General features: G+C 38.8%; 1 protein-coding gene across 4 annotated transcripts in view; it reads right to left on the bottom strand.

The window, feature by feature from the left end:
• Positions 1 to 19,695, bottom strand: part of LOC117288294 (unconventional myosin-Va-like) — a 106,881-nt gene that overhangs the window by 71,717 nt on the left and 15,469 nt on the right. For 2 of the 4 annotated variants that reach the window (XM_033769094.1, XM_033769092.1), the window contains exons 1-4: positions 16,702 to 19,113; positions 12,958 to 13,068; positions 12,392 to 12,560; positions 10,015 to 10,159 (exon numbers count right to left, since the gene is read on the bottom strand). In XM_033769094.1, coding sequence (XP_033624985.1) covers positions 10,015 to 10,159; positions 12,392 to 12,560; positions 12,958 to 13,068; positions 16,702 to 16,767 — 491 coding nt within the window. In that variant the 5' untranslated portion in view covers positions 16,768 to 19,113. Of the gene's footprint in view, positions 1 to 10,014; positions 10,160 to 12,391; positions 12,561 to 12,957; positions 13,069 to 16,701; positions 19,115 to 19,695 lie in introns of those variants that run through there. The other 2 variants (XM_033769091.1, XM_033769093.1) reach the window with 2 other exon arrangements.

Genomic DNA, 19,695 nt, shown 5'->3' with positions numbered 1-19,695 from the left:
GAAGAGAAGTCAGGGTATCAGACATGTGTGAGTAAAACACTCATGGGACACCATAGGATTACAAGACCATCAGGTGTTCCAGCTTTATACGTGTTGTCCATGACTAAAAAAACATTATCAACAATCCAGGTTTTAAAAGCAGAGTGTTTGGTGGGGGGGGGGGGTATCTAATGGGAGACCCATCACTGTTTTTTTACAGTAAGTGCCGGGGGGGGGGGGGGGGGGTGAACGCAGTAACACCAACTCACTGAGCAGTTTTTTAATTAGAACTTCCTAATTGGCCGAAGCAAGACTGCTCAATTATTACCAAACCTGCCAGAGTCAGGATATTGTCCAATTAACCCGCGTAACTCAATTTCTTTACCAAATTGCAATAAGAGGGTAATTTTCTTTTCTAGTGCTAATGTATGGCACCCGTGGGACCAATGGTTAAAATTAGACAGAACTTTGACAAACTTCAAAGTCGTACCTGTACCACCGTTTAGTACTTTCTATCATTTGACTTTATAACTAAAAGTTTACATGGAAAATTGCATCGTAAGGGTTCAATATACATATTTTCTTGTTACTTGTTTGTTTGTTTGTTTGATTGATTCAGAAAGTAGTTTTCTAAATGCACTTAAAGCAATGTCATTCATATCCAAAATTCTCAAAATTGTTTGAACACAGGACGAGACTTTCAAGGTCCATTGATAGTGGGCAACACTCAAATACAGATTCATGTACGTCCATTTTGGTTGAATGTGGTTTAACCATTCATACTATGTAAACTTTATAGTGTTAAATGCACACAACCAGCCAGGACATGTTCTGGTAATTTTGTACATACGCCCAAGGTTACTCTGAATGCAAATACTGTGACATGATATTTGTTTATTTTACATTGCTCTTGAAGGTAGGTAAGTGCTGTGCCATGGAGCATAGAGTAAGGACAGAGATGGAGATAGAGTGAAAACCAGGACAAATATCTGTACCTCATCTAGGCACTGGACAACATTGGTAATTACTCAAAATAATTATAGCTACTTGGTAACGAGTAGTGGGGGGCTGTTGATAGTATAAAACATTGTAAGAAACGGTTCCCTCTGAAGTAACATATTTTTGAGAAAGAAGTAGGCCTAATTATTTCTCACTCATATATTAAAAGACTTCAGGCCTGAAGCCTTTAATTAGACATCTGAAAGCACACAAACTTGTGCACAAGGGTGTTTTTTTCTTTCATTATTCTCGTAAAATGTTGACAGATTTGTTATTTTATGCCAACATTCGGATACACTAAGTGAAAATACTGGTCTTTGACAAATAACCAAAGGTGTCAAGTGCATTTAAATGCTAGTGAAATCCCATGATTTGCAATCCAACACAAGACCTTTACAACACAAAAGCATTCCATCCAGTGCATTCCCTTCAATGTGTCGATTATCATACCAACTGTAAATAGAGTTGTCAGCTGTGAGCTGCCAAGGCTATGCAAGTGGCTACTTCATCCTGGTGCCCTAAGCAGCACCTTTGACTGTTCAATTAATGCATTTTACAACTCAATTTCCCGTTAAGGTTAAGCACTTTGGCACTTTGGTTATGGATGGGTGTATTTATCAACCCTTTAAGTGAATCAGAAAGCAACCAAATTTCATTTTTTGAAAGATCAAGTTGTTGGTGCGTAGCCTGAGTGGTGTTGCCAGACCTGGAATTTCATATTTTAAGAGGGCAAAGCCATTTTTATTTTGAAAGGGCACTTCCATTGTAAGATTTTAAAGTCAATGGGAAACTTTAAAGGGCACCAAGGCCAAGACCAGGGACAACGAAGGCCATGGCCTCCATGTAATTCCAGGTCGGTGATGCCATCTTGTTTTATGCCCGTTCAAATCAACGTCACCTGGGGCCAATTTCATAGAGCTGCTTAAGCAAAAATTTGGTTAAGCACGAAAATAGCTTGCTTATTTTACACATTTCATGCCATATACATTGCTTGTGACTGGTATTGAGCTATTGTTTACTTAGCATAACAATTGAGTGGAGTCTTGGCGGTATTCTGATTTTACTAAGCATTGATTATTTTGCGTTTAAGCAGAATTTTGTGCTTAAGCAGCTCTATGAAATTGGGCCCAGAGTGTGACTGAAGAGTAAAATTATCTTTGCTGTCTTCTCCTCGCCCCTCCCCCAAGAAAAAAAAAACACCCCTGAAAAAGAAATTGTGATTTGTGTCAGTTTGTGTAATCATTATCCTGCAAGTTCTCATCCATCCAAATGACTTCTTAAAGCCAATCTGACCTTTACATAGTGATACAGCGTTAATGATGGGATTTCCCTTGTCAAGGTTAAACACCGTCCACAAATAGGAACAGGTAGGAACTTGCAATCTAATTTCCCATCTTCACTTTGGAGAACTTTATTTAGGTGTACTACACATCGGCTGAGTGTAAACGGCGATGTCACAATATTGGAGAGTAATCCCATCCTTCAAAGTTTCTAACCCAACTGGTGAATGTGGGCATAGAAGACCTTTTGGAACACCACAGCCCTCTGCAGGTCTGTAAGTTCACGGTTTATTTTTCAGGGGTGTTTTTTTTCTTGGGGGAGGGGCGAGGAGAAGACAGTGCGCATCAGCAAAGATAATTTTACTCTTCAGTCACACTCTGGTAACGTTGATTTGAACGGGCATAAAACAATAAGCCTCGGCTGCTGCCCATGGTCTTGGCCTTGGTGCCCCTCTCAAAGATGGCCATCATGCCTTCTCAAAGATGAAATTCCAGGCCTGCTTTTCTCAAAACCGAGCCAATTCCCAGGAAATAAAACCCCAGAAAAATCCAGGGGAAGTTTTAACCTCACCACCACCCCATCTTCAATTCATACATGTATGTAATTAGGCCTATTATATAAATAACTGCCTGATCACTTGAGAGTTCCACAAGACATTTCACAACTACTGCTGGTAATAGTATAGTTGGAAATTATGGAAATATAAACAACAACAATCCATGAACAGAAGGTTCATGCGAGACAGGGGTCACAAAGGTACAAAAGTAAACACTACACACAGGTACGTGTACTATGCAGCCTATACAAAAGGTGACGCTGACAGTTCGACAATAAAAAATGAGTTTCACTGTAGTTTCACTGTAGAATGTACTATGTTGTAAATAAAGTTCCTGATGAAAACGAAACTGTCAATATCTGAGCATACATAACAGTTCACAAGCTGCAGGTACACTATTAATTATTTACAACTTGACGTTGTGTTCCATGTGCACTGGTACTTGTGTTCCATGTGACATTCTATACGAATAATATCCGTAACCAATCCCTGTTTGTTTTTCGCTCAAAAGTGTTGACTTCATACTTTCCAGACTTGGTATAATCCATATAATAAATAGGCTGTTGGGTTAACCTGTAAATCGTATGCCATACAAACATGCATTGTATTGCCAAAGTAGGCCCTATATCCCAGACATTATGAATTGACATCATCCAACCGCCATGTTAGAGGTAAAATGATGATAAACTGTAAAAACGAAAGTCTATAATGTACGCACAGCACACAGCACAGCTTCTTTTCACTTCCAGTTCTGGGCGTCAGTGCAAAATGTCTAGATACAACATGTTTACTTTGAATATAATCACTTACAATAGTGCTACCCAGAGGGATGTCTGGGTGTCTTTTAGGCACCTTGTTTAAATTTGGACACCCTGTTTTATCAATCATTTACATTGTGGACACCCAGATTTAATCTTTCCAGCACATCCGGACACCCTTTTACCAAATCCTAGCTAAAAACCTGATCAAGCCCTGTACATGTATAAGGCTTAATTTCCAACATTTGTTACTCTGTGTACTTTGTGTAATAGAGAAATGAAGGGAAAAACTATTTATTAACTTGTGACCATCTTTATTATCTTTTCTGTAAAGCTATATTGATTTAAACATGTGGGAAACTTTCACAGAATCAATTTCAAGTAGACAAAACATCCACAAATAGAAAGCAGACCAAACAATAGCTCCAAAGTACATGTAGTATGTACAATTGCAGTACAAATCATTTTCATGCAATACATAACCTGTGCATTATCTATACAAAATTCCATGAACAATACCAAAATCTGAAGCTACTGCACTATTTTTATATTGTTTCCAATTAATTGATCCAATGTCAATGCACTATGTTTTTTTGTTTAACTACAGGTTGGTGCGTTGCATAAATTACAACCATAGCTTAGTCATGGAGGTTTGGCAGTCTAGGGTGAGGGTGGGGCTATGTATGTACAGTGTACACGTAGGCACAAGTCTGCCTTCTGCCGGGCAGGAAAACCTGAAGCTCAATATAAACATTACCCTGTCTAGAATCTTTAAAGGCAGTAAACACTATTGGTAATTACTCAAAATAATTATTAGCATAAAACCTTTCTTGGTGACGAGTATTGGGGAGAGGTTGATGGTATAAAACATTGTGAGAAACGGCTCCCTCTGAAGTGCCATAGTTTTTGAGAAAGAAGTCATTTTCCACGAATTTGATTTCAAGACCTCAAGTTTAGAACTTGAGGTCTCGAAATCAACCATCTAAACGCACATAACTTTGTGTGACAAGGGTGTTTTTTCTTTCATTTTTATCTCGCAAGTTTGATGACCGACTGAGCTCAAATTTTCACAGGTTTGTTATTTTATGCATATTTTGAGATACACCAACTGTGAAGGCTTGTCTTTGACAATTACCAATAGTGTCCACTTGTTTTGCCTTTAAACTGCACGATAGAACCAGCTCTATAGACAGGGTATAAAGTCACCATGTTACAATTTTCAGAGTTTGGTGTTTCTCAGCTCAATAAGAAACAAGCTTTCAGATGACATCCTGGTTTTCCCAGGGAAATACAGCTGGTGTGAACAGGGCTAAGCCTCTGGTCTCCCAGGTTTGAAATATCAACTGTCCATAATTATTTTTGCATTGGGCCAGTAACCCCACAATAAAAACAGTCCTGCAGTCTCCAAAAGGCGAACGATTATGTTGTGGGGGCCTGTATCAATCTAAGTTGTGCTCGTTTCTTGGATTAGCTAATGGGCTTCACTGGTTAAAAAGACAACATTCTACGCACAAAAATAACCGCGTCACAGCATGGTATCTATATCTGTCCGCAGGTCTTGATCTAAACCGGAGACAAAAAGGGTTTATACAAGCAGAAGTACTATTTATACTTGGTTTCAACAGACGCATGACGAATACAGCGACTCTGTGTATACTTGGCATTGTTTTAATAGACTTCCCATGACCCCTTTCCTACTCAATGTGTATTTTCACAATAAACTCCCATCTGTTTTTAATTTAATTTATCGGTTGACAGAGAGAGAGCCATCAACCCTGAGTTTTTCGCTTGACTAATGATGTGTTTTCAACAATAACATTAACCTTAAAAACAAAAACATGGACATCAGGCTTTAGAACAGATGAAAACACACTTGAACACGTGGGGCCTACATATTACATGTACATGAACCGACAGGTAGATATACATGTCTGCACAAAGATTCTGCAAATTTGGCATTGGTACACAAGCACTAGTCCTACATGTAGAAGACAATAAAAAATTATGTTAGGACCAGTAACTCGTCCTAACTCAAGATATGAGGAGTCTTAACTCTTTGTGAAATCCACCCCAGGGGCTTCATAGGGAATTGATGTATGTCCTCTACATCCTGACTCTCTCTGTTCACATCCTTCTTCATCCCTCCCTAATTTCAACAAGTTCCTCTTTATCCTTATCCCAATTTCCCCTGATCAATAAATCTTCTCATCTCCTCCACCCATTACCCTCCCCAACCTCTCTTCTCTCCCCCCCCCCCCCCCTCCATGCTTCCCTCCTTTCTTCCCTCCTAGCCATTTGTATAATTGATGATTCTTCAACTCTCCAGCGCTGGAAATCTGGGGTTATGTTTTCTAAATCCCCTAATTGGATTTCAGTAAGCGGCAAGACTTGATCAAACTACAGCGCATATTGTCTGGTACCCAGTACAACTTTACTCGTACTTCATGTCTGTCGGTTCCCTAAAATAGGGGTCATGGATGCCACTTCTTGTAATTGGATTTTGTTCGGTTTTAAGCTGGGTTTTATCATTCTCTAACATGTACTTGTCAGGTGACCAGACATAAGACCAGGGGCATGGGGGGCAATCGTCTTTGTGAAGTATCAGGCTTGAAAAAAATCTTTTGAATAGTACACAACAGTTTGTCATGCACGACATACTTGAAGTAGTCATATGCCACATCAGCTGGATTATTTTCAGTCAAAACAATACACGTTGACATCATTTCCATGTTGGGTTGTAATACGAGGTGTTGCATTAATTAAGAAAAAGCCTGTAGGGGTTTTAACTGTCAAAACTCGAGTCACCTCCAAACAGTTCATGACAAGGAGTTTATGAAAAATAAAACCAAAAGTCACTAGACCACCGCGGAACCAAAATATCATGGTTACTTATTAAGTGAAAGCCGTCTGTCGGATAAATTGAAGGAGACATCGTACAAATAATAATGCTATCTTCAATGTAGATTAAAACAGACAATCTTCCCACAACAGCCAGGCACAATGAAATATTGATGGCTATTAATTTCAATTGAAAATGAAATTAATATTTGAAACTGAAAAAGGACAATTTACTGTTCAAGTTCTTCTGTTATATGGGTGTAAATTCAATTGTTGACTTTTAAGCTTACAGCATAACCAGGTGTTGGTTTTGAATTATTTGACCAAAAAGATTTTCTGAATAAAATGAGGAAACTATTTTTTAAATCCAACCTCATTTATCTTGAACAATCGAAAAATAAAGATTAAATGTACAAAATTAAAAATGCAACAAAACCGGCAATGTTTTCTGAAGACTGGGCTGGTACATGTTCATTGGGGTATTGGAATGTATTCTTCCATTATCAGAGTAAAAGATTTCCCACACCCTTCAGTCACAAACCCATTTTTAATTTTCTGTATGAAATTTGTATTGCAAAATTGTTCAACCCTACCAAAGAAACTGGAGATGATCTAAAAATCAACTCATGGTTTTGCAACTCAAGATGAGCTTGAAATAAAGTGTTCCCTAGTTCACACAGATGTATTTCGAAAAACACGCCTTGTTGTACTTGTACAATACCATGACTCCCATGTTTTTTAAAGTACCCTTTTGAATGCATACTCTAGTACCAGTAATTTATGTTACAAAGAAAAACAACATTTTATGGCACCCACCCATTGTAGCAATCCTTTCTATTGGCAGGTTGCAATAAAACATTATACAATACCTATGTACATTAATAAATGTCAACCACATAAAAATGAAGTCATAGGTTAAAGGTAGTGGACACTTTTGGTAATTACTCAAAATAATTATAAGCATAAAACCTTACTTGGTAACGAGTAATGGGGAGAGGTTGATAGTTTAAAACATTGTGAGAAACGGCTAACTCTGAAGTAATGTAGTTTTCGAGAAAGAAGTAATTTTCCACAAATTTGATTTGGAGACATCAGATTTAGAATTTGAGGTCTGGAAATCAAGCATCTGAAATCACACAACTTCGTGTGACAAGGGTGTTTTTCTTTCATTAATATCTCACAACTTTGATGACTGTTCAAGCTCAAATTTTCACAGGTTTGTTATTTTATGCATATGTTGAGATACACCAAGTGAGAAGACTGGTCGCTAACAATTACCAATAGTGTCCAGTGTCTTTATTATTAGCTATTTTCGTTAGAATATTGATAGGCTGTGTTCTTGATGCATTGCTCTGGGTACTGTTGAATGTGTAGATATTTATGCAGTTTAAATACATCGTTGTGTGCTCATCCTCCCAAATGCACAAAGCACTTGAGTTCTAGATGTAGTAACACTTCTAAGGCTTTAACCAGTAAAATGATTTCTTCCTGACAAAAACAGTAGGCCTATAACAATACTGTTGCAATTTTGTTGCTAGAATTATCCCAAAGAGATGTTTGCCCATTCCCGTGTAAAATTTACCCTTCCTGTAATTAATTATGAATGGCAGAAAACTAATCAAACTTTCACACTACGTTGTCTTGAAACACAATTTTGCTCATTACTTGAAGACGGCGTTATTCTTTTAAGATTGTATTACATCCTTCTTCCAGGCACACAATGACATGTGTGCAATCTTTGATGGTACATTATATACACATTTATACAGGTACTTGTTTGATAGGTAAATTGATCTACAAGTTGGCTACAATAAAGAAAAGCGGGTAAACAAAATATTGTACAAATATATAGAGTACAAATATAATCTTTCCTTTTAAAAGTGATGGGTCCAAAGCACCATTGCATATATAAGTATGCAGAAATGGGACTAAACAGATCAAATGTTTCATTTTATACAGGCACTCAGGTAGACTCCATCCCCTGAATATAGTCTGCTTCCACCCACACCAACCCCAAGGTATAATGTATACATTGATCCAGTACACGTACACCGCTTGCATGCGACATCACACGCTCAAAGAGCGCCCTTACTTTGGTCAAAGGAGGCAAATCATTAAATGATAGCTGTCATGTCTGCATAAAAACGTGTGTGTGACCTCAGCGTCCCTGTAGCTTTTCACATTATGCAAGGGGTCTATTAAAAAATCTATGGAATTTTTCATCAACATTTTTTAAAACTAGAATAAGGCGTTAGCAACCCATCCCAACGAGGGCGCTCAATCAAGGTACATGTATCCGAGTAATTCAACTTGATAGGACCTACCAGCGACTTGTATGGATTATCAATGCAATAACTGTCAGTACTTAATCAAGGGCAGCTGGAGATATAATTGACGTACAATGTAGACTAGAACAATTTGATACATACTTGGCCGTTTAGTCATTATTATTGTGTGTGTAATCTGCAATATGACGACCAGTGGGTGGAGGATTACAGTGTGTCTAAACAAAAACTATACCAGATTAATATTCAGTTGTATCCTGTTGAAACAATCTGGAAGTAGAATTAAGATTGTCATTGAGCATAGCTCTAAAAGTAATGGGCCCAATTTTATGGCTCTGCTTAATGCCAAATGCTGCACTTGCGATCACCATTCTCTGCTTAGCGCCGAATTTCTGCACCAGCTGTGTAAGCAAAGATTGCCTAGTAACATGGAGTTCGCTCGTGCACAAGCAAATATTACCTGCTAACCGGTGAAATATGCTTGACTTAAAGACACTGGATACTATTGGTTATTGTCAAAGACCAGTCTTCTCACTTTGTGTATCTCAACATACTGTGTGCACAAAATAACAAACCTGTGAAAATTTGAACTCAATTGGTCATCGAAGTTGCGAGATAATAACAGAAGAAAAACACCCTTGTCACACGAAGTTGTGTGCTTTCAGATGCTTGATTTCCAGACCTCAAAATCTAATTTTGAGGTCTTGAAGTCAAATTCAAATATTTTAGTGGAAAATTACTTCTTTCTCACAAACTACGTTACATTAGAGGGAGCCGTTTCTCACAATGTTTTATACTATCCATTGCTTGTTACCAAGTAAACTTTTATGCTAACAACTATTTTGAGTAATTACCAACAGTGTCCAGTGCCTTTAACAAACACAAAGTTGTGTTAGTAACTAAATAATATTACTATAAACCACAAGGGAAACTGACTGGGTAAATTTTTGAAATGATTTTGGGGTTGAACAAAGAATTGACTAGAGTGGGATTTGAACCAACGACCTCCGGATTAACGTGCCGGCGCTCTACCAACTGAGCTATCTAGCCCTATATTGGCGGTGTCCCTATTTTGTCAATATCTTTGTTCGGGTGCCAGTCAGAAGTCATACAACCGTTAACTGCCGTGTAGCCAGGGATCACACCCAAATTACGATACAACCTGGGAAGCGGCAGTCAGGGGATCACCTTAACCTAAGGGGATGCGACTTTTTGTTTCAGATATCAATATAAACCACAAGGGAAACTGACTGGGTAAATTTATTATTATATTATTATTATACAGAACAAATGATCTCTGACAAGTCCCTATTCTCACCTGGACATTTTCCTGAAGGCCTCCTCAGCCACAGCGAAGATGTGGGGGTCCATGGACCCCATGTCTTGCCCCCTGTAGGCATAGATGACATCCTCACCGTACAGGGGCAGCTGCTGATAGGGGTTGATTGCCACCAGCACGATGCCTGAGGAAACAAAAATGAGCAAGAAAAAAGAATCAAGGACGGCTGGTCCAATATCGTTTACCTTCATTTACAAACAATTATTTCAAAACAATTATTTCCATTCCAACAGAGAATCATCGAAACAATAACCAAGGAATGTCACTAAGAAGATAAATAAACAATTGGGGCATAGCCAGAACAGCCTTTTTGAGAAATGGCAGACACCAAGGCTCTTTACCCTTTAAGGCCGAGTTATAGTCAGTCATGGTTGGGCGTCGGAACTATTGACGCGCGATCATAAAAAGACACGGTTTTTAGGTCTCAGTCTTAGGATTGCGCGCAAGATTTTCGTCCGAATACAAACCGGCCTTTATAAAGGACAACTGATAACATTTAACATTTCTACTGGAAAATTTCAAGGTGCACCAAGGCAATGACCGGGGCACTGGAGGCAATTTCATCCATTGCCTCCGTGAAGTATCAAGCCTGCTGTGCTGTTTTTTATTTCCCCATTACAAATACAAAAACTTATAGTTAGAGCCAATAGACAAACTTAATACATGTATTATCACACAACTTCATAATTTTTTAATAACCCCCCACTGTGTAATGTGCCCTTTTTCTTCCAATTTGACAACCAAAACATGAAAATGGCGAGTATTGTAGACAATAGCCATTAAAGTTTGAAGATGGATGGTTAAAGAGGTCAATAAGCAGACACATACGTGAAGATCGAGCCCAGGTGTGTACTGCAGTACGTCATAAGTGCAACCAGACCACTTTATGCAATTACCACCCTGGCGTAATCATAGCAAGTCATTTTTTGATTAACTGTAAAGTGTTAAAATGTCACCTATTTCTCAGCGTTACTGGAGTAATTGTTTTCACTGCGTCTAGACAGTTTGCACATTGGCATCAGGCCATGTAATGTACACAGCATACACAGCATGCACACATAATGTACATGCCATGCATTTTATTTGATCTGATCATGTTTGCCATGCATTCTTTATTTTTTGCTCAGCAAAGAAATTTCCTCAGCAGAGTTTTCTGCTTAACAGCTTTATGAATTTGGGCCGGTAATAAAGCCTGTAAGCACACAAACTCGCTTAGCACAAAAACCTTGCTTAGCAAAAATTGGCTAACAACCAGCACATCATACTTTACCATTGCTGTGACTGTTAGCCCACTCATTTCTTGCTTAGCATTTGCTCAGCAGAATGTTCTGCCTAAAAGTTTTATGAAATTGGAGCCCAGGTGTGTCCAATGAAATATTATTATAAAACCAATATGCATGCAGTATAATGTTATTTTCATTTTCAATCAGAAAATTCACTTGCAATAAAGTTGTGTACTTTGGGCCATTCAGAATTATAAATTGTCAATTTCTCAACTACCAGCCACTTTCACTAGTTCTGCATTATTTACAACTGACTTGATAATGTAGTGTACCGGTATCAAAAATCACTCAAAACTTCCTCCATAGAAGTGCCCCTTGAAAAGAGGGAAATCGTTGGGCCCCTTCAAGAGTGAAATTCAAGGGCTGCTCTGGTTATTTTAGTAATGGGAAACCTTGACCGAAGTACATCCCCAGAGATGCCAAGTTCAGAAGTCAGCTATGCGTGAGATTTTTCAAAGCCTACCCCCCTCCCCTAAAAAAAAAGGCCCTTTTTTCTTTCTCGGAGAACGGAATCGCCTCACGAAAAAAAAAAATAAAATAAATAAATAAATATAAAAAAAACTGTTTTTTCCAGAAATTTATTTTAAAAAAAGTGCTTCAAAACGCATCAAAAACCTCTTCAGTATACTTCAAGTGCAGGGCATTTGACGTGCAGGGCATACAACCACTACTTTTTAAAGGCCTGCTCATACAGACCTCATGCACATAGACCTTATCGCAAATACCAATGCGCAAGCGCAGACTGTTGAATGAGGTGCATTGTGGGATAGATATGGATCAAATTTGGATACCAGCAAGACCACAATGCACCTAATTCCAAGCTTTACGCGCGCGCCCCAGTATTTGCGAAAAGGTCTATGATGTACATGTAGGGTGCCCTCACCTAGAGGTCAACAAGCCGTCGTTCATTGGCCAAACCTGAGCACCGCGCGTACAAATCTGTGCATTTTGACTGTTTCATCATCGTTTTTACCTCTAAGATGGCGGCTGCATGACAACAATGCATAAGGTCTATTATTAACTGCCTTTCTTTACATATACACATTACACCTTTGCCCTACAACCCAACCTACCGCAGTATGTGTAGATTGCATTGCTTCGTATAAAGCGTTCCTGTAGATTGAAGAGCACGGCGGGTTCATGGAGGTAACTTAGAGACGTCAGGTCGTTCTCCCCAATGAGAATGTCTGGATTCCGTAATGGTGGCAGGTCATCCTTGCTCTTTAGTGGAAGGCTTTTCTCCTGGTTTGAGAATTGACATGAATCAAGATTCCTTTAAAACTATGTCATGACAAGAAACACAAAATACTGCACAAGTCTTGCGGGCATTCAAATATTTTTGGGACCACGTTGGTCCCAAGTACTTTTCTTTAACTCCCAGTGTTTGAATATGCACAAGACTTGCACAGTCTATACAGGGGACCAGTTTCCATTCTTTGCTAACTTCTTCTTTTTATGCCTTAGTAAAACAAAAATTTTCAAGTTTTATTTAATGCAAACAAATAATATAAATATAGAGTTTAAAGACTGACTCAGGTCAGGTAGCCAATGTACAGACCAGTTTGTATTACGAGTAGACATCAAATTTACATCAAAATGCAAAATTTAAATCATTCGATGAGTAAATAACACTACTCACCCCTCCATCGTCTAGCTCGATATCAACAAGTTTATCTCCGATTGTGTAGTCTTTTTTGAGTTCCCCTCCTTTCCAGACGAGCTCGGGGTCGCGTACCCATACGCGGGCACCCTGCACAAGAAAGCAAAATTGGGGTAAACATTGTAAGTTATTGCCATACATCGATGTGGAACAATTCTTGCTGTTCTTACCAGACGGAACACAGTGACACTGCAACCCCCCCCCCAAAAAAAAAAAAAAAATAATAATAATAAATAAAAAATAAAAAAAAAATTCTAAATAAAAAAAAATATATATATATTTTTGCACCCCCATTGCCCACCCCCCCAAAATGAAAATGTCTACATGAGTAACGCCACTGTTCGGCCAATGCTTTTTTTTTCACAAATCACAGAAATCTTCAACCAATTGATATAATGCAATTTCCAACAAGAACATATACAAAGCACATTTGTGACATAAGATACATTTAAATCCAGACCTGTAAAAGATGTGTGTGTCGGGGAAAGGCAGGTTTATCTGTTTTCTTTGTTTTGATACTTATCAAGTACGTGTGCAATGTACATGTACGTGAGGTGAATGTAATACAGTATACATGTACATGTACATCTGGGTAATAACAAAAACACTGTATCCTACGTGTATTATACAAATATACAACACAATTTTCCTTGTGCATTGTATGTAAGAAAGGAACAGAGAATTATGTAAAGTGGGAATTTTACATCATCAATTTGTAAGATCTAAAACTTCTTTTGATTTAGGTAAGAATTATTTTATTTTCAACAGAGAGTGCATATTTTTGTTTTAGGGGGTGCTGTACATTTAGTAATAGTACCCCAAGTTTGGGGGTACCGCACAACCTGCAGCATGCCCTCCCCCTACCCCTAATGACCCAATCCCATGAGTCAGACTAAAATGCAAAGGCAGGACCAAGTGGATAAAATTTCTAAAAAGATTAACCTTGCAAGGTGAAGGATAGCTCCATGGTCTGATGCACCATTAATATGCAAATTATAATCCCTATCATGGAGCTTGCTTTCTCCTCTGTGGTAATGAGATTAAGAGCTTAATCCCCTGGGGAAGTCCATGCAGCACTGATAGCCAGGACCCATAAAGGGGGGGGGGGGGGGGTTAAGTATCTGAATTGTTATTGTAACTGTTAACAGGTAGGCCTACAAGATGATGAATAACTGTTAACAGTCACACCTGTATGACAGCTTGGGGTGAATGTGAAGAATTAACATGTGACATAAACCAAGATGATAGGGGGCCTATAGATAAACAGATACAGCTTTAACAAAAAAAAACTATTTGCTAAGCAACAAAAGAGTGGGGCACCTGAATTTTGGCAGGTAACCAGTTTCTGTGAAGCAAGAATTTTCTTCGGTTAACAATTTGGTATGATTACTACAGGCTTCTTAAAAGAAATTTGCCCCTGGTGAGCCTCCCCCCAACCAATCAGGTTTAATTTCTACCTCCATGGTTTATGGTTTCAGACTGGTTTCAGTTCTGAGGTTATCACAATATTGTACCATATGGTGTTTGTGGTTAATCTTGGTGCAATGTGCACTGCTGATTACAATTCATCGGCTGGGATTCCCGTTGTGTTCCAACCACATTATAATGTACACAACGTAATTCTTGCTGTGAACATGCATGAAGACCAAAGGTTGCACATTACCATCCTCTGACTATTGAAAAGAGCGTTCAAACATTCAAGACCCGTTTCTTTTTTTTTCTGAACTCAAGAACCCCATGTGCAGTAACAATGATGCAGTGCCCGCTGCCAATAGAATGTTAAAAGTCTTGCGCATATTTGAGTCGACCATAGGGACCATTAAAGTTTCCTTCATTTTTTTTCTTCACCATTGAAGTAATGTACGTGGGACCAAAGCGGTCCAAAACAAATGTTTGAATACGCACGAGACTTCTGCGGTCTGCTACAGATTTGAAACTGGCCTCTCGTCTCTGGGCATACAAGGTGGTCTAGTGATTACAAACCTGCTTAAGAACGGCAAGGGTTGTGGGTTTGAATCCCATGATGAAAACCCCAAAAACAAATACCAAAAACCCACATGCAAACAAGTGGTCCATATACTTTCTCTCAAATAAGAAACTACTGACATTTGTTATATATGCACACCTAACTGCAGATTCTTCAACATAATACATGCCAGAATCAGCATTACAAAGTCTAAAGTCAAGAAACCATGGTTATTTCTTACACTAGAATTCAAAGTTCTTCACTGTGTAAATAAATGTCTGCTAAATAAGAATCTTAAACATGGCCTTTAAAAAGCTAGGGGATCATGATTGCATAACAGGGGATAACGGAATGATTGGCCCTTATGGGGGTGTATAAATCAAGGATAAGACCAAGCCAAGTATTTATAGTCAAGCGAGAGAGAGGATGAGCTTTCATGACAGCTATCAGTTTCCTTGTCATGCCACTCTTTATTTCCATCCAGGACAGAACACAAAATGTGCCAAGAGACAAGGATCTTTTTTTATTATTTTTTTTCAAGACAAGAGGATGTCAGGTTTCATCCAGCCTTTGCCTGATTTCCAGGGCCAGATTTCATTAGCTGTTTAGCAAATGTATTTGCTAATCAAACAAATGAGTGGAGCTCCAGTTGCAGCGATGTAAACTTTTTATGGAATTTTAGCTGGTTCAAAAAAGTTCCTGTTAAACAAGATTAGAACAGGCTTTCTGAACCAGTGGTGACTGTCTTTATTATAAGGCCAGAGCAGAGAATCTGCAGATGTACACACATGCATAACTTTCAGAACATGGTCTTAAAGACACAGGACACCTTTGGTAATTGTCAAAGACCGGTCTTCTCACTTGGTGTATCTCAAATTTGAAATCAATTCTTCGTCGAAGTTGCAAGATAATAAAGTTGTGTGCTTTCTTTATTCTCTCACTAACTTCATGTCAAAGAAACTTGTTGCCTTACCTTGATTCATTACAGGTCATTTATTTCCCACATTATCAAAACATATGGACAACAACAGTTTCAGTTTTTTAAGCCTCTTAAGTTTCAGCGGAAAGAAAACACATGTGTGTCGGGGGGGGGGGGTAAATAAAATGAATAATATTGCAGATAGTGGGTGGGCTCATTAAAGGTAGATTACATTATTTGCAGATATGAACAAATAATATGTACAATTGTTAAATTTGTAATGAAAAAAACGCAGTTTTGTATCATTTTGAAGCGACATTATATATCTTAATCCTAATTCCAATTCCACCCGGGACCTTAACCCTAACCCTTAGCCCCAACTTGTAGATCACAAGGGCTCTCAGAACATAGGCTTGTTGGTTGTACAGCAGTCACCATTGAGAAAACCAATGGTGATTTTACAGGGTCTTCTAAATGTTATTTCTTCAACTTTGGCAGTATTCCAAAAAGAAATAGCACTTATTTGGTTATTGGTATATTGGTTATTTGGTTATTAATCAATGAGCTTTCAAATTTAAAAATCAATCAAGTTTTTTATTAAAATTTTGTTTTATTCAACCAATCCTATACTTGTTATAAAGATCAGGAAGTTAAGCTTAAAGTAAACATTGGGTCTCTGAGCATGCATGAATTCATGTTTTGTCCTAAAGTCCAGACACTCTGTAAATTAGACACGCTGAAAATTAAACACGCCATGGGTCCTTTTCATACAGCTTCATGGACACCTAGCCTAGAGAGGAATGTTTTCCATTAAAACACTTCAGTACAAGGTACTTACTTTGCAGTATACGAATGTATCAACCAGAGTGTAGTTCACTGATCTACCAGCCCAATCAAGCGCCATATTCACTCCCCGAGTTGAACGTTACATAAATCCAACAAATAAATGGTGTTCACAATACACGCTGGTACTATCCACAGCATACCACCACACTAAGTTTCCATTACATATTCCAAGAAATTACGATTGATTTCAACTGAGAAAGCTGGAGTTCTGATGCAATGCTAGAAGAAATCCTTGGATGGAGCAAACATATGGTCGTAAGGTCAAAGGTGGTGAACCTTTTCATAAAAACTTCTCCAAAAGTGCAGCACTCATGGCGAGCCTGTTGATCAACACACAACAAATCCCTGGATGCAATATGATTCTTGTCAGAGGTGATTTGCAGTGTCTGATTTCTGAATTACCTTGAGCTTGCCAACCTCTGCACTTATGACATCCACAAAAGGCCACCTCTTTTTTCCCCCTTGCTTATAGTTAGCTCCACCAAAAATCTGATTCACTGAAGACTCTGGACGGAAGTCTTCTAGCTATAATCCACAGGAAATCACCATTATAAAAATTCCAAAGATTTTACAGTTTTCCCCAAAATTGCTCTAGCAATGGTTGGCCAACACAATACCTGTCCCACTCAGTTTTTATCTCCAACTAGTGAACTGAATGCCTCAACTTTTGGGGATCAAAGCATTTGCTTTGACAAAAAAAAAAAATCTCTTTCCAGTAAATATTGACTGCCGCAGCCTTACCCCCGAACACAGCCTCAATTGTCACAAACTTCAAAGATCCTACTTTCCAAATTTTGTATTCGTGTTCTGCGGCCACAATGGAAATCCACCATGCGAAACATCAATAAAAAAAATGTGTGCGCTGAAGTTCAACCAACAGGTTTTCTCACGCGCCTTCGAGAGAGTTGGAAAATTGTCAACATGGTGTGCATGTGAACATTTCTGTATTGTCGTTCCTGGCCCAAAGCTGGCTGAGAATTGTAAACACACTTCCAATTGATTCCCCTCTAATGTACAAAGGTCTTGTGTATTGTATCCATCAATCTGAGCTTGAACAAAATAAGTGCATTTCAGCAAGCTTTTAAGACATTTAATTTCCTGTTTCCTTTATCATGCTTTGTTTTCTTCGGTGCTTTTTACTTTGCGCTAATGTTCGAATGTTCACTGTTATTCCACAAGATACTTATTTGATGAATCAAATGAGTCATGGACAAGACCTTGGCGTTCACCAGCGATCACGATGTACGTGTAGACCGCAAGAATTATGCAGGCTCCGTCATAGAGTGATGTCCTCATAAAACTGACTGATGTCACACAAAAAAAACACTCCTAAAAATAAGTTAACTCCTCCAATCCAACAAGTGCAAACTGAGTTTGAAGCCTAACCCTCTCCTATGGTCCCAGACACCGTTCACACATTCACACTATCAACCAGACTAAATGCACCGGCGTCAGATCACTCTGGTATCACAACATGTATTCCATGTACAAATCTGCATCAACTTTATAACCATAACAATCAAATCATAAACAGCTTACTGGATGACAAGATAGATTCAAAGTTTTATAAGTCCAGCTCCGGTGTTCACACTCTGCCACTTTGAGTCGTCAAAACACTAAATTATTCTCGTTCAGCGACTCCATTACAAGCAACGAGTGAGAGTGAATGTCCTACACCGTACTCCGAGCAAAGAGTGAATGAAGACCCAATGACCTCCGAAACTCATCTACATATAAATACTAATCGCTCCTAATCAAAACACGCTGCTATACACTATGTAACTGTTGATCCCGTAATCAGTGTTAAATCTCACAGATCAGCATTGGCCAAGGTGAGCACCCAGAAAACACTTGACAAGACGAAACAAATGTTCAGTGGGTGGACGGATGTCGTGGCTGTGGACTGCTGCTTATAGTCATTCGATGTTAAAACGGACAGAAGAACAAAACTTCAGGATCCTTCCACCAACTGTGCAGATGATGAGAGATATGCTTGGTTGATGGTGTACGACTACCATCTCATGTTGCACAGACTGACATGGGATCGGAGTGAAGCTACAACATACCTGATGACACACTGCTGTTGTCTTTGCCTCACACTACCAGCAAAAATCAGACTGAATTTTTAATTACTTGGACAATTTAAGGGCGTGGGATTATAAACAGTTGTTGTTACACATATGTAAATGCCAGCATGGTGGATCTGCAGGATGGATACTTTGCGAATTTGTAACACACTCATTCCGATACGCTGGACCGTGGGAGTATCTGGATTAAAGCTATAGGGAAATGTCAAGGTACACAGGTGAGCTATTGACACACGATGATGTACCCTGCATGGCGTGAGGGCCAGCTGTTAAGTTAACACATGTTAACGGACTGAGAAAAGACTTCGCTGAACAGATGAGTGGTAAGGCCCATAAGTCAGGTCCTGGCCTTATGCTTTGTTTTTTTTTGAAAGGGCAAGGGCATTTTCTACTTGGTGAAGGGCATATCTATGAGAAAATTGTACATAGGCTGCTGTCCGAATTGATGACTTCAGCTACAGTTAGAATTTTTACCAAGGGTGTTGCTAAGGACGTCCAAAACTTCATATGTATGATGACCCAGAAATCTGGCCGTAGCTGTAACCGCCAATTCGGACATGGCCTAAGTTTCTAAGGAAACATTTCATGGGGCACCAAGGCAATGACTCAGGGCAACGGAGGCATTTGCCTCTTTTAAGTATCAGGGATGCAGGACATTGATGAAAAGTTTGGACCGTTGCACTTTCAAAAGATATGTACGTAGGCCTTAAAAGATTAAAATATTTGTGAGCTTATGGGTTCAGGCCCTTTTCATTGTACAGACTTCTTATTGTGCAATTTTCTTCCAGATAAATAACAAAAATGAAGCAGGGTTTTATACAGTGTACTTTTACTCAAGTCTGACAAATACTAATAAACATTTCAAGAACATTTGTATGTATTCACGATCAAATTTATGC

The sequence above is a fragment of the Asterias rubens genome, chromosome 3, assembly GCF_902459465.1.
Source record: "Asterias rubens chromosome 3, eAstRub1.3, whole genome shotgun sequence".
Classification (NCBI taxonomy): Eukaryota; Metazoa; Echinodermata; class Asteroidea; order Forcipulatida; family Asteriidae; genus Asterias; species Asterias rubens.
Note: the sequence above shows the minus strand (reverse complement) of the source record. Positions and strands in the feature narration are given on the sequence as shown.